The sequence below is a fragment of the Nannobrachium achirus genome (genome assembly GCF_963921795.1).
Source record: "Nannobrachium achirus genome assembly, chromosome: 1".
NCBI lineage: Eukaryota > Metazoa > Chordata > Actinopteri > Myctophiformes > Myctophidae > Nannobrachium > Nannobrachium achirus.
The window spans coordinates 39,270,944-39,286,742 of record NC_137810.1 but is presented as its reverse complement, the minus strand read 5'-3'; the positions used below and the strand labels follow the sequence as shown (position 1 = coordinate 39,286,742).

Sequence of the window (15,799 nt, the reverse complement as noted above, 5' to 3'; positions counted from 1 at the left end):
ATTTCCACTGAGGTCCTTAAGAGTGTGTTTGTGTGTGTGCCGAGCAGAGGGAGCTCCACTAGAATTAAATGAAAATAAAAGCAATACACATAACACAGTCACACACATTTTAATATAATCAAATTATGTACTTTACAAAACATCATTCCAAATCAGTCTAAAAAACTCAAATCAAAATGTAGCCATTTTCAACTGCAGTAAGGTAGAGCATGGCGATTGTAGTATGATAGAGCAATTCAATATATTGAATTGTAAAAACTAAAATATGTAAAAGAATGAAAAGTAAAGAGATTATGTTGATTTACTTTAGACACGTTGAGATATCCTGTCAAGTCTGAGAAAACCTTTAATTAATTGTTTATTAGGTTGAACTATCCCTCTTATGAATGAGCATGTGTTTCCTCAAACTTGCTTTGAGTTTTAAGGTTTTTCCACAAACTGTACAAGTAATGGACTCTTCCCCTGTATGAACCTTCATGTGTTCTTTCAGATAGCTCTTCTGATTAAAAGGTTTACCACAAACTGTACAACTACAGGATTCCTCCTTTGTATGATTCTTCACGTGTGCCTTCAAAGTGCTCTTTGCAAAAAAACGTTTATCACAAAATGTACAAATAAAGTGACGCGTACGATACCTTGGTTTCGTGTGAATTTTCAAATGCTCCGTCAAATCCTTTCCACTTAGAAAACCTTTGCCACAAACTGTACAAGTAAATGGCCGCGGACGCTTTGTGTGAATCTTTATGTGTGCTTTCAAATTATCCATTTGCCTGAAGACTTTTCCACACTCTAAACAAGTATAGTTTTCTCCCTCTTTTTCTCCCTCTGAATGTAACCTTATGTGTTTCATCAGATTTCCACGATTCCTAAATAATCTGCCACAAACTTCACAAATCAAGGTTTTTGTTGTACTGCTTCTTCTTATTTCCCCTGTATGTTTCAACATGTGCGTCTTAACACTTGCACTGGTCTCATCCCACTCATCATCACTGTCTTCAGTGTCAGATTCAGAACAGTGTGAGGTAGGAGAAAGGAGCTGGTCATCACTAGTTGGTTGTGGTGCTCCACGTTTCACTGCCCCCACTGATCTTTGAAGTGGATCATCTGGTTCCTCCTCGACCAGACTGCAGCTCCTCTCCTGCTGTTCAGGGGAAACCTCTTTACACACAGAGGCAAAAGGAGAAATCATTACAATGACATTTCCCAAGTGGTTTCCTCTGCTTTGGTGATGTGGTAGTTGGCCTGTTTTTTATTCATGTGTGAGATGCCATACTAGTGTTATTCCAATTTAGGGGTGGGCGATATGGAAAAATACAATATCACAATATTTTCCCAAGCTGTATCACGATACACGATTTTATCACGATTCTTTTTCACGTTGGTTTTTATGGTTAATTTTCAAGTTGCTTGACAAAAACTAGACTCTCTGGGTTCCTTTTGGGAGGTCTAAATTGAACTTTACAAGTATGTAACTCTGACAGAGTTAAGGGGAGACCTTGAAATTTTAAAGTTTGAGAACTACTGATTTAGACCAAAATGCAGGTTTAAATTGAATTCAGCAATGAATCTCTGTATTAACAATTAAACAGGATTTTTTACAAGGCTCCCTCAATTGTATCACGATATATACGATACCTCTGAAAAGGCATATCGTGGAGATATTGTATCGTCTCAACGGTAATTATCACCATATCGCCCACCCCATTCCAATTTGATCAGGGTGTTCCACTAGTCTATACAATGTCCACCTGGGTCAAAAATGTTACCCGTTGGGTTCATGCACGTGCCGTGCAGTTTTTTAGCAGTGCCAACCGCTCCTACATCTAGCTTTGTGTGTGCATGTATGAGCATCTACAAGCTAGCTGATCTGCAAGCTCACAGCATCAGTCATTTTTAGGAATAACATCCTCCACACACTTGACGAAATGTCATTTGAAGCTCACCAATCCTTAACGGAGTAGTTCACCTCCAAAATGACTTTTTCTCTATCGATTACTCATGCCATGGAGACTTGAGTTAAATAATATTTTTTGTTTTTTGTTGCATTCCTAAGACAAACATGTGACTACAATAAATGTACCCCCATTTGCATTTGGGTCCCCATCCGGAATCAGTGGGGGTAAATTTACTCTAATCAAGTTTTTGTCTTAGGAACCAAAAGATATTAGATCAACCAGAGAATCAGAGTAGCAGGAGCGGTTTTGCAGTCGCTAAATCACACTGTGAAAAAGGAAAAAAAATGTGAATTGCAATTTTTCTGAGCAATATTGCGATTTGATTCACAATATTTGTATATTTATTTTAAGGCAGGATAAGTGATCGTTTTTTGGTTAAAACAAAACGTTTTTTTATTTAATTTTTTGTTAAAAGGTTGATAAAAATCACATACCCTACCTTAAGTCTAGCTTCAGTTGAATATTTATTTATTGTGTCATACATTTAAAAAGAAATAGATTATTACTAACTAGGCAAATTGGCAATCATACGATGGTTTGATTCAGTTCAGTTATATTTCCAAAATATTCCCTTTTATTTTACTTATTAGCAATATAAAACGTTTTTATATTCAGAAATCTCAGTAATGGTATTGTCTGCCTCTCATTATTGTCAAGGAAGAATGTACCGTATGTCGCTGCCTTGCTTTCATCAAGGCAAAAGAAATACCATATGACACACAGGGGTGTCGTACCACATTCTGGGCACTGGGTACAAGGATTCACTGCGGGCCCCCCATGAATGTTCTTCATAGGGGGAGGGTTTTAACCCATTTAAACTGGGAACACATTATGCATTATTTTGTGCTTTAATTATTGATAAATAGCAGAGTATAAAATAATGAAGGTAACTCAGTCCCCCCCCTTGTGACGCCCCTGGACACACACCATAATGTGTGCGGGGAACAGAGGAGGATTCACAGGAAACCAGAGTCAAATCCAGAGTAGAAGAGAAAAATGATGTAGAACAGCTTTAATTATACAAATATTTATAACAATAGTTATTCATACCGTCATCCCCGCTTTGCCTCTTTCTTTTGCTCCTGGCTGCTATTTTCACCACAGGCACGCTGTATGGAGAGGAAAAGAAAAAGTATAAATGTCAATAAAGGCTTGTGGTCTTTGCATCGCAAGCCAGGTTCTCTGAACTCTCTGAACACCAAGCCCCTTCCCACTCCCTCAGGTCTGGTGCATCACTTTTATTTAAAATTACATGTAAATTCAACTAAAATGTATGCCACTGAGCAAGAGCAGAGTCTCATTCTGCTGTTTTGTGTCACACATAGAGCACGGACCAAATAAAAAATGAGATAATTGTCAGGAGGTCAGGTCAGATTGCAGCTAAACTTGGAAAATCTGAAGGCTCCAAGTCCACCTCCAGAGACCTTGATGTACCTTTTCACTGTTACACTTTTGTACGTGCATCTGAACAAAGTGGATATGTGAAAACCTTCTTCGCAAAGGCAATCCTGACATAATACCAGTAAGACTCCCTAAATCGGGAGTAGGCTTGTCACCAGAACCGATACTTCGGTACCTAGTCGATGCCAAGATGTGACGGTACTGTACGGTACTGACTTTTCTACAAGTACGGTAGTACCGAGGTACCGTTGGTACAGAGATGCCAGATCTGGCCGCTTCTTTTGTGTTGTTTTTGGGCTGTAAATGAGCGGTTATCTGGCAACCCTCAACCTCTGATGCTGTGTACGTGACGACGTGGAGTCGTGGTCTCGTGGACTACCACGCTTTAAGGAGAAAAACAACAACAGGCAACATGGCGGCGCCCACGCATCTGCATCGCGTCGTCTTTTACCAGCAGCGACAGCTGTCCCTCCATTAGTTGAGAAGAAAAACTAACCAAAAGTCGCGTATAGTACTTTGCATTCGAGGATGAGCGGGGATTAATAGTTGGTCGTCAAAAAACCTGTATGCCGTCGTAACTGTTTCCAGACGAAAGGGAGGAACACATCCAACTAGCGAAACATCTAAAAAGACCGACATCCAGACTTGTACAAAGAATTCAAGGTTAGTGCATTTGAATTCTCGTGTAATCATTGTTGCCCATATCTAATAACGTTACTATGGTGAGCCCAGACAGTAAATGAGCTGCCTGGCAAAGTAACGTTATGTCCAGCTCCAGCCTCGTCACGGAGAGCAGCCCCCGTCTGTCCCCCATGGCATAATAAAGTTATATAAAGTTGCCAGGCAGCTCATTTACTGAACCGCCTAACGTAACGTTAAACAACCCTGGAATAATACATACGTTATTCTTTGTTTGAGAAGGCTGGCATTGCTGTTTAGCCAGTGTTCTTTTGAGTTAACTTTTTTTTTACGCTAGGATTGTGTGTGTGTGTGTGTGTGTGTGTGCGTGTGTGTGCGTGCGTGCGTGCGGTCGTAATAGACTGTGTGTGCGCGCGCGGTTGTATAGGCTATGATTTGTAATAAATAAATAGAACTAAAAAGGGTTTCACCACGTCATTAAATTACTGCTTGCACTGTGTGTGTGCGTGTGTGTGCGTGTGTGTGTGTGTGTGTGTGTGTGTGTGTGTGTGTGTGTGTGTGTGTCTGTGTGTGTGTTGCTGTAGTGTAGTCTAAGCTACACCTAATAACTGAAATCTCAATGTTCTTTTCACAGTATCAACCAGAGGAGGACTTTGACAAGGAGGACAGGCCAGAGCAAAGCCAGCAGCAGCAACACACACAGCCAACACTTTTATTTTATTAATGATAAAAAAAAATTAGGCTACATGCACAGTATTTTATTTTAATCATTTAAAGCTACATGCAACTTCTGTTTAAGCATACAGTATTGTTGTTTGTTGTTCACTTCTAATAAAGGAGTGTATGTTGAACTACATGGGATTTATTGTCTATTTTTCATTTTTACCGTGGTATCGAAATAGTATCGAGAATCGTGGAATTTCAATGGTATTGGCATCGACTACTAGTTTTCTGGTATCGTGACATCCCTAATCGGGAGTAAGCGACCATCAGGTCGCATACACAAACTTTGGAAGGCAATGGCAGCCAATCAGGAGGGAATATTGGAAATGGGACAGATCCATGTTGATGACATAACTGTAAATATACTGTGTACCGCTTTACATGATTTTAGGGCAAAATCTGTAGGAGCAGTGTCCAAGAATTAGTTTTTCAAAAATCGGCCAGATGGTGGCGCTAGATGGGACAGATGCATTTTGATGAAATGACTGTAGAGATTCTGTGTACCGGTTTGCGTGATTTTAGGACAAAAATCTGTAGGAGAAGTGTCCAAAAATGTGTCTTGCAAGAAATGGCCTCATGGTGGCGTAGGAAGAGGGCCATGTGAGAAATTAGAGAAATGTTGTGGTTTGGCAGCCAAGGAGTGTGTTTGCAAAGTTTGGCATGGATCGGGGCAACGGTGGCGGAGATATGAGCAGGGGAAAAGTGTGACGTGGCAGACAGACTGACTTACAGACAGCCGGTGGAGGTTTTGATTGTAACTGTCAATCGCAAATATGCTGACATATATTTATCACTATTAAAATTAGTATTTTTTTTCTTGTGCCTAAAGACTGACCACCTGTTCTGTATAGTGACGGTCAACTCTTGCTCAGGATCTTATATTCTGCATGGCACGTACCTTTCAGTCTGTCCCTTCTTCTTTTTCTTCTCTTCCTCCTGCTCTATCCCCTCCTCTGCTCCATCTTCCTCCATCTGTCTGTCCTGCTGTCCCATCTCCTGCACCTCTCCTGGGGAAGGAGGGGAGGGGGGAGAAGAGAGAGAAAAAAGGAAAGAAGTTTAGTTAAATCTGCTCCATCTGGGCATAATACACAACCATTTTAACAAATAGATATTGTGCTCAAACCTACCTTGCAAAAATTCCTCATAGAGGGCCAGGACCTTTCCCAAGACTTCCTCTGCAGGTTTTTGGAGATCATAGAAGGGGAAGAACATCTCCACCAGCCAACCACCACTCTTGCCCCTTTTCTTTTTGCCCATCATCAAAAGTGGCACGTAGCCAAGGGCCTTCAATTTCTCTATCTTAAACAATGAAAAGCAGAAAAGCAAGACATTGCATTGGCAGGGTTACAAAGGCTAATGAAGTTCAACGGCTATTTCAGTTTAATATTAAGCCTATATGATACTCTGTTTGAAGCTTGTGCCACTAACTAACTGAAAAAAGCAGATCAACATGCTGTGCGCATCACTTCCAATATCAGCTAACATGGTCATACGTAAATAAATAAACATTAGTGCTATCCAGATACATGTCTACCCTGTTTATCTGATGTCATCGATATATATCACTGGCCATATCTGTGTGGCTGGTTCAGATAGGGATCTCCATGTATGGGCATAAAATATATTGAATGTATATGGATACATATGAAATAAAATAAAAGTCCATATATGGTCATTCCCATAAACAAAATCCCTTTTATGCCCATATATGGAGATTTCTGATGTCATCAATCCCAGGCTCTAACTTGCCAAAGCCCTGCTTGGCTTTACTAATTAACATAAATGTTATGCCCATATATGGAGATCCCTGTCCCAAAGTCATCAATATTAAGGACATATCTGGGAAGGCCCATATTTGGTAATGCCCATATATGGGCATGTTTGACCTCGCCCTTTAGGGTCCTGAGGCGTCTTACTAGTAAGGTTTAAATGGCAGAACTATAATTGCACAACTATAATGCAGATGGCCAACGGTTAACCGTTGCCGTTTAACCGATAAGAAATTGGTTACCGGTAAACTAACGGTTAATTTTGACCGATAAAAAAAAAAGAAAGAAAGAAAAGCAACCCATGTGTCACACCAAAAGCCCCGTACACCAATGTCTATGCAACATCATATCAACCATGCATCTATACGCGCTGCGGACACACATTTCTGGGTCACCAATGTCTGTGTAACATCCATGCATGCAACTGCGAGTCTGCGACGCTTGATTTGGATTGGAATCGTACACGGCACATCAGGAAACAAATGCTCCGATTGGATTTTCCTAAACAGACCATCACATTGAATCCTGTTTAAGAAGAGCTTAAAACACAACTTTCTAATGTTACATGACGTGTGGAACGCTAAAGTCGACTCGTCTTGGTTACAGAGTAGGCTATGCGAAAATAAACACAAAGCTCAGAGTCGCAACGGTCGCTGCATCATTCAGCACACACAAAACACAGGCAAGAGAATATGAATGAAATGGACATCACGTTTAGCCGATGTTTTTTCAACCATTCCAAAAGTCATACGATTGGAAGTTATTGCTCTACACAACAAACACAGAGGAGAGGGGGAAGTGAAGTAAAAAGAGGCCATTTTTACAGACGGATAAAAGGGCAGGGGCTCAAGCCCCCTTTGTCTATGTATGCACGTGCCTGGCGACAGCCAGCATCACATTACAGACGATTATTTCAATCCCACCGTTTCTTTACAAAAACAAATTTCATTTAGAAAACATTTGCATTCTTGTTTCTCCTAGTTTTATTGTTTTTAATGTGTAAATATGGCACTTTATTATGGGGGAAAAACAGGTGTATTTTCCTTTTTTTTATCGCTAAAATAGCGCATTTTTGAACACATTTCCTTAACGGTTAATTAACCGATTAGGCCTTGCGGTTTTCGGTTAAGAAAAATTCTCCATTTGGCCATTCCTAATGCATTGCTATATACTTTCCTAAAAGACAAAAGGCAATGTGTGTACTGTAGGCCAGCGGCTCCCAAACTAATAATAAAACAAGATTGGACAAATTGTCAAATATACCGTACCGTACGTAATAAGGCAACATTGTGAAAATAGCTGATCTACAAACTCACAACGCCTCGCAGTGTGAGGCACTACCAAACGATCAGTTTTACCTTTGCAGCCCATACAAATGTGTCTGATAATATTTATACAAAGCATAGGCTGTGCTACATTGTTTCATTTCTCACTTATAACATCAGTTTCAATGTGTCTTGTAATGGTTGATGCCCTTTGATATGGTCCGTCTGATAGGAATGAAGAGACCACACTGGTCTCACACTGGTCTCCACAACAGTAGTGACATCTCATGTCAGAGTGAAAATGGCCAAACACATAAAGATAATAACCAAACTAACTCTGGCGAACCAGGACATCATGTAGCTCTGGTCCAGAGCGAGCCTCTGCGACTAAGCAAAATAAAAACAACATAAAAGTCAACTAACCCAAGTATATTTATTTATTTACAAGTGTAACTGATTAGACAAGTAAATACTTCAGGGTACATTTGTTGGGTCTATATGTGAAAAGGCCCTTGGAAGAGGTTGTGATTAAAATGCTTATTACCTGTATGAAAGACCGGTCCACAACTTTGGACTGGTTGCCGCCATCTCTATTTTTTTGGGCCCAGTCCTTGGCACGCTTCCGGAATGCTTTGAGGGCCTTTGTGTGGCGCTCTTTATGTGCCAAAAACTTTCCACACTGTTCAAGTGAGAGAGCAAGGATGAGAACGCTACAAAGGCATAATAAAAATACAGTTCCAACTTATCTGTGATACTTATCTAAATAGGCTATTTAAGCTTTGTACTGCAACGGTAGATGATAACGGCAACCGGAAATGATCAGCGCCCGATAGATCAACCTGGCGCCGTCGCAGCCGTGTCTACTAGGTCTATTACATCAAAACGGTAGTAGAAACGTCTCTTTAAATTCCCCAATGTCAATGGCTGGGCTTCCCAAAGAGATCCTTATGTGCGGTCATACCTTCATAAGGGTGCTACAAATGGTGCCTAATGAGGAGGGTATTTCTCGAAAGCGCCTCTCTCAAAACAAGCTACGCGTGCCATTATGCCTGCTCTCAATAGGACATCCCCGATCAGCTGCGCTTGAAAATGTAGTTCAGCTGGTGGTTAGTGGGATTGTACTCCTTAAAGCTACAAAGGCTCTCAAATCACTTGGGAAACCCAGCCAAAGTCCATTATCTGGCCATAATCTAAGCCATAACGTGTCATTCATGCAATGCTAGTTGTTCTGCCCCAAGCATTTGGTTAATTTTAGTTTGGTTTGACACCCCCTAGTGGTGTATTGTGTGCATTTAATTTTGGTTATGCAAGGTGTAATTAAGAGAACTAATTGCATGTGTGCACTGCAGCTAATTGACGTACAGGTGTGCAGTACAGCAGTAGTCAGTCATTCTCCAGCAGCCAAGGAGCAAACACACACAGAAGCTGCTACTGCCATTCTTTGTTTTCTGGCTTGAAAGCATCACTTTTTCACTGTACTGTTCTCAGGGTGTCGTCCTGACACAAATCAACAGTCAGCCAAACCTTGTTTGTAAAAGTTGACCACCGGCATCTCATTAAAGGCAATACACGCCCTCCCCCTCCCCTTCTACAAAACGAGACCAGCTGCAAGGTCGAGAAAGTCACCTCAAGAAAGTCACCTCGGACAATAAGTAAAATGGCTGGTAACCACGGATTTCGACATACACATGTGGAGGGAGATACCTGGACCTGTAACGACACATCTTTGGGAATCGTGTACAAGAATGGTGTCCTTCTGGCTGTGAACAACAATGTCTTTGTGGGCTCTCCTGAGGAGCGTGCACACTACAAGTATGACCCATTGACCCATGGTCAATGGGTATTGGACAAACCGGACATATATCAAGTGAACAAAGCTATGATCGCTACTGGTTGGTGGCGGGCCATCGCATTGCAGAGGAACTATCGTTATGTTCAAGATCAGAACCCCGCGGTCCTGGACTTTGACCAAGTTGCTGTTCATTTCAGAGCTGCCTGCGCAGCAAATAGAACCTTTACAGAGCACCTGTTGGCGGGAATGGGCAAGCCAGAGAATAATGCTGAAGATGCCGAAGGCATCAATAATGCTGCTGAAGATGCCGAAGGCATCAATAATGCTGAAGATGCTGAAGGCATTCTAGTTCCACGCCTAAAGATCATCGACGATGACAGCGAGTTGGACAAAGTCTTCGCGTCAATAGGAAAGTGTGACACAGACACGATGAAGTATATGCACAAGAAGTTCCGCGAGGATATGCCGATGTCAGAGGCAATCCTGTTAGCGCTGAAGGCCATACAATTCGCGAATTCCCGAGATGAAGAGGAACCTGGATGCTACGTAGACCTGACGACATTATCCAACGAGCAAGAGGTTATTACCTACAGGTTCTGGCTGCAGGACCTGGATGAGGATGATGACCTATCTTCAGATTCTGAAGACAGTGACAGTGGCGAAGACAGTGGCACCCAGCTCGGACAGGCAGTGTTCAAGAGGACCGAAGACGACAACAAACTTGCTCTCTCCATAGAAGATGAGATCTTCTTAGACGTCATGGAAAAGGAGGTCTTCCAAGATGAAGCCAACAGTTGGGTGGCTCCACTTCCCTTTAGGAATCCGAGGCCTCCTCTCGTCAATAACAGAGAGCAAGTACTCAATCGCCTCTTCTCCTTGCGACGCACCTTGCAAAGGATTGAGAGATGCTCAAGCAGCACGCAATGAATCGCCAATGGCACTGGTCTCTGATGTCCTTCAAAGGCCAGACGGGAAGGTCCGCAAGATTTCCAAAGATGGATCACACAAGACCTACAGTACCTCTGACCAATCACAGAGGACATCCTTCTGCTATCAAGAGAAGAAGAAGAAAATTGATGTGTTCTGACATCTTATAGATGCCAGGCGGGGAGTGTTCTGCCCCAAGCATTTGGTTAATTTTAGTTTGGTTTGACACCCCCTAGTGGTGTATTGTGTGCATTTAATTTTGGTTATGCAAGGTGTAATTAAGAGAACTAATTGCATGTGTGCACTGCAGCTAATTGACGTACAGGTGTGCAGTACAGCAGTAGTCAGTCATTCTCCAGCAGCCAAGGAGCAAACACACACAGAAGCTGCTACTGCCATTCTTTGTTTTCTGGCTTGAAAGCATCACTTTTTCACTGTACTGTTCTCAGGGTGTCGTCCTGACACAAATCAACAGTCAGCCAAACCTTGTTTGTAAAAGTTGACCACCGGCATCTCATTAAAGGCAAACTGAGATGAATCCTGACTTTTATTGAACAGAGTTTGGCTGACTGTTGATTTGTGTCAGGACGACACCCTGAGAACAGTACACTAGTGGAGATGCTGCCATTTTCCTGAATTACTAAAACAAAATATGGATCATCTCAATCAAAACAAAATAAAATTCTATTTCAACTGGTACCTATCCATCAGTTGAGAAATGTTTGAAAACACAATTTAATGAGAACACATGGTGTAACGAAAATAACACCTCATCATTGTACTGCTCTGACAACAAACACTGAGGTATTTAATGCCAATGAAGTTCAACTGAATGGCTCTGGCCATAATGTATGAAAATGTGGACTGACTGTTAAACAGTGGGTTAAAGGCTATTATGTAGACCTACCTTTGGCTCGGGGCAAAACTTCATGCCACATGGACATTTGGTATTGCAATGTTGGCAGGTCCTGAACGGCATCATTTTCTTTTTTAAAGAGAAAGGCGAAAAAATAACATTACTTAACGCAGAACTACGGAAAGATTTTTTATGCAAGACATTTAATTTAGTCAAATCTGTATTGTAGAGTATGTTACAATATACAATTGGTTGCATTTTGTCTACCTTCTCTTTAGCCATAGTTATACCATGGGCATCTTGGATTGCATCACCACATGGGGTCGCAACACGTTTGAGCCTGCAAACTATTGTACGAAGGGCTACATATACATATATTTATTAAAGATTTGTTTTGGGGCTTTTATGGCTTTATTGATAGGACAGTAGACTCAGGAAATTGGGAGTTGGGGAATGACACGCAGCAAAGGTCGTCGGGATCGGGGCTCGAACTCGCAACATGCTGTCAGGCATCAGAGCCTATATATAGTATGCGCCTGGACCGGTAGGTCAGCACAAATAGCAAGTCTTTGTGTACACAGTAAAGTTGCAACCTAAATTACCTTTTATATTGTGGATGTACCCTTAAATCCACTGTATCCAGTACTGCAGCCCTTCTTTTGAATCCTATTGGGAATGTTGACGTTGTCATCTGCCCATTTGATAATTTGGTCAAATTGTTGGAACAGAACTCATATTTTGGGACCAAAGCTCCATTGTTTACAATGGTTTGTAATGTAGATTGTAGACTAGGCCTGGGGCGGTATGGACATTTTGTTACCGCGATTACCGTCTTCCCATTTACCGCCGGTACTGCGGTAATTACCGCACCCCCGTATCTATTAATTAAGGTTCGGCAATAAGCCAAAATATTCCAATCATCTTCCCAAAAGTCGCCTCTCCACAGCCTGACTGCCCGAGTTATACTTCTCCGTACAGCACAGCGGGTCTGGCTTTCAAAGGAGCAGATCTACAAGCTCACATCGCATCCGCGACGCGTTCTGAGCTTTTAGATCTGCACTGTCGGGTTACCATAGTAACGTAGGCTAGCTACTTGGGCTTTTCAGACACAAACAGCTGTGTGAACAAACCAGAAGAGGAAGGGTAGTCAGATCGTGTACAGTGATTCTGTAAACTCACGTCACGTCTCAACTCTCAAATCGCAGTGATTGAGTGCTGCTATAGGGTGTGCCAAATGTAGTTCTAAGAGCGGCCATTTCTTGGGTAAACGCAGCCTTACACAGGTGTTCTGATTGGAGTAAAGCATTTAGTTCTATGCAATCAAACAATTGAAACACCTGTGTTTTTACCCAAGAAATGGCCGCTAAGGACTACAATGACGTAGCCGCTGGCACACACTATATACAGGTTTTAGTTACAAGACTTGACAGAAAAGGTTATAAAATCGCCGACGCGCCGACGGACGGGGCACAATGTGCGACGCGTTGGAAAAAGTAAAATAGTTTCATTTTCGGTTTTAGTCCACGCGGCCCGCGCTCCGCCAGTAATCCGTAAGAATAAAAAAAAGATATGCCACAACACAAGGTATGTATTAACATCCTTGTGTCGAGTGGATTACAGAGAAAGTTTATGCTGCTCCGTCATAAGAGTTGTGCTCTGTGCACTGTGTGCAGGTCTGTGTCTGAGTGACGTATGTGGCTTCCAACGTGTGGTACACGGCCCAGAGCAGAGCGGCATGGAGCGCATGCAGTCCTCGCTTCTCCCCCGTTTTAAAACTCGCTTGTTTTCCAATAAAAAATAGACCTTTTTTTTGTCTTTTTACCGCGGTAAGCACAATGACACCGCGGTAGACCTCGGTATACCGCGGTACGGCGGTTACCGCCTCCAACCCTATTGTAGACGTGTTCCCACCCCATGTGACACTGTGAATATGGCTAATATTGAGACATTTAGATTGTGTGTACAGACATTTGCGTGAAACATCTCCGTATCGTCTGAGAATGGCCACTGGGGGCGCCGTACTAATGCATTGTCAATGGAAGTGGTTGAGCTAGAGACACGGCAACGACAAAAAACCAAACAACCTTCCATTGACAATGCATTAGTATGGCGCCCCCAGTGGCCATTCTCAGACGATACGGAGAAGATGTTTCACGCATATGTGTGAGTCCAGCCCCAAAGGTCATGTCACCTCACCTAGACACCGAATCTGACACAAATATTTACCTGATGTTGACTCCAGATGTCATCCCTTGCACAGGAAACCGGATTCAAATCTGGGGCAGAGGAAAGTTACATAGTGTAGGTTTAATATTCGATGTACCATGGCGTGATGAGTAGTGCCAAATTAACCCTCTTGAATAAATAGCATCTTAAATCTGTCTTGTCTGTAATATCCCTTATTGTGTTTTTGCACATAATGTATACATTACATGCCTTTCCAAAACGATTCCTTTTTAAAATGATTATATTCAAAAACCTTTTAGATAGCAGATCTACATGCTTGAACTGCTATTTTCACTACTAAAAGATGTATGGGGGTACGACATTTCTGACCATTTGTGTAACCCAAAGTATTCATGCTCACTGCTGCTAAACATTTTACTTTTAGGGCATGGACACACTGCACTTTTATTCTACCTAGGAGGGTGGATTAAACATTGAAGAATAGGCTACCCCTCTTTTTTTCTTTTTGTTTAATGAACATGTTTTGAGGGAGGCATTATTTATATTTTTACATAATTGACATGAGTTTATTTTGATGAATGGGCTACCTCACTTTTAAGATACAGTAAGTGTAAGACTTAAGAGATGTTATATATTTTCTTTTGTTAATCTGACTATTCATACAGAACTTCAGTCAAGAACTATTATAGAACATATTTATGAGGAGACAGGGTTTAGATAACTATATTATTTATAAAGCAACTTTGTTAGTATTTTTGGGTATTTTTAGTGTCTCCAAGAATCCTGGTAAAAAAGTGTCCTTTTTGGCAATTTGGGGGGAATTCAGAATATGTGTTTTAACTGAAGCACCCGACCCCCAAAAAAAGAAAGAAAATTGCGCGCGCACAGCTCCCCCTCACCCCGAGTGGACATTTTGAATTGAAATGAATTTAAAAAGTCGTATATTTGTGGTTAAAAGTATGCACACGCGCAGGGAGGAACACAGAGTTAACAAAAACAAGCACCAGACAACACAATACAGGCTTTTTAAAATGAAAACATCATTACATCATGACATCAAGCTAACATTAGCTTCTGCAACGTCTTTAGTACAGCCTGTCCATAGCAGCCCTGAAACACAAATGATTAAAACACGATCGGCGGCGACTTTCACATCAACTAATAAAACAAACCTGTGTGATGTGATGTGATTTGGTATTCGTCTCCTGTCCTGCTATGCGTTCACCTATCTGACCAAGAGTATCAGGAATCCAGGATGTGTTGAAGTCCTCCTCGTTCAGCTAGCAATGCAACAGCAGCAGGAGCAGAGCAGCAGCGTCGCCAGCAACACTTCCAGCAGTTCCGTTAGTAAACTTCAAAATAAAAGCCAAGTCGCTTTTGAAGATATTTTCATTTAGCAATTTCAACAATAGAGAGGGTAATGGGTATGCGTGTGACATCATCTGTTGCTGGAAGCTATGTGGGAACGCCTGCTGAGTGGCAAAAAACTGATTTCTGCCATTGACATCCCATACATCCAAACAGAAAGGTCCTATCTGATTGAACAAAGTTAAACTCACCAGGACTGCGGCTGTACTGAAAGCTTGAATTATCCTCTTTCTATCTGCAAAGTTTTTGTTTCATAAAAATCCACCATAGCCATGTTATGAGCTACTTTCTGTCAAGACATTTTGTGCAGGTTTTTATTTTTCCAAGTGTCAGAGTTTGGAAGCACTCGTTTTCAACAACACAACATCCTGCTGCCTCCTGCATTATGTGCAATTTAGAAACAGGTGGTATGCAGGGCTGTTGAGTGATTTGCAACTAGCACTTCCTCTCCTCCTAGTTCCTAGTAGTTCTCCTCCTACCTGTCGGACCGGACCTACCAGGTCTCATGGAAAGGTTTGCTTTCATCCCCCCGAACCCTCCAAACGGGAGTCCCCCAGGGATCCGTACTTGGCCCTCTGCTTTTCTCCCTGTACACTAAATCCCTTGGTACTGTAATCTCTGCTCACAATCTATCCTATCACTGCTATGTTGATGACACTCAACTGTTTTTGTCCTTCCCCCCTTCTGCCACCCATGTGGAAGAACGCATTGCAGCATGTCTGGCCGACATCTCACAGTGGATGTCAGCCCACCACCTCAAGCTGAACCCGGACAAGACGGAGCTACTCTTCTTCCCAGCTAAGTCTTGCCCCATGCAAGATCTCACTATTTCCATAGATAATGCATTGGTGACTTCAGTTCCTACTGCTAGAAACCTTGGTGTGGTCCTGGACAGCCAGCTATCATTCAAGGCACAC

The 15,799-nt window shown here is 42.0% G+C and overlaps 1 protein-coding gene across 1 annotated transcript; it reads right to left on the bottom strand.

The window, feature by feature from the left end:
• Positions 1-205: 205 nt before the first annotated feature.
• Positions 206-14,780, bottom strand: LOC308291611 (uncharacterized protein). Its single transcript, XM_080733670.1, has 8 exons — positions 14,687-14,780; positions 13,554-13,603; positions 11,379-11,456; positions 8,297-8,431; positions 5,846-6,017; positions 5,617-5,725; positions 3,006-3,064; positions 206-1,158 (listed from the first exon to the last, which is right to left on the bottom strand). Exons 3-8 carry the CDS (start codon positions 11,451-11,453, stop codon positions 362-364), a joined length of 1,347 nt encoding a protein of 448 aa, XP_080589796.1. The 5' UTR covers positions 11,454-11,456; positions 13,554-13,603; positions 14,687-14,780; the 3' UTR covers positions 206-361.
• Between the last annotated feature and the right edge of the window lie 1,019 nt (positions 14,781-15,799).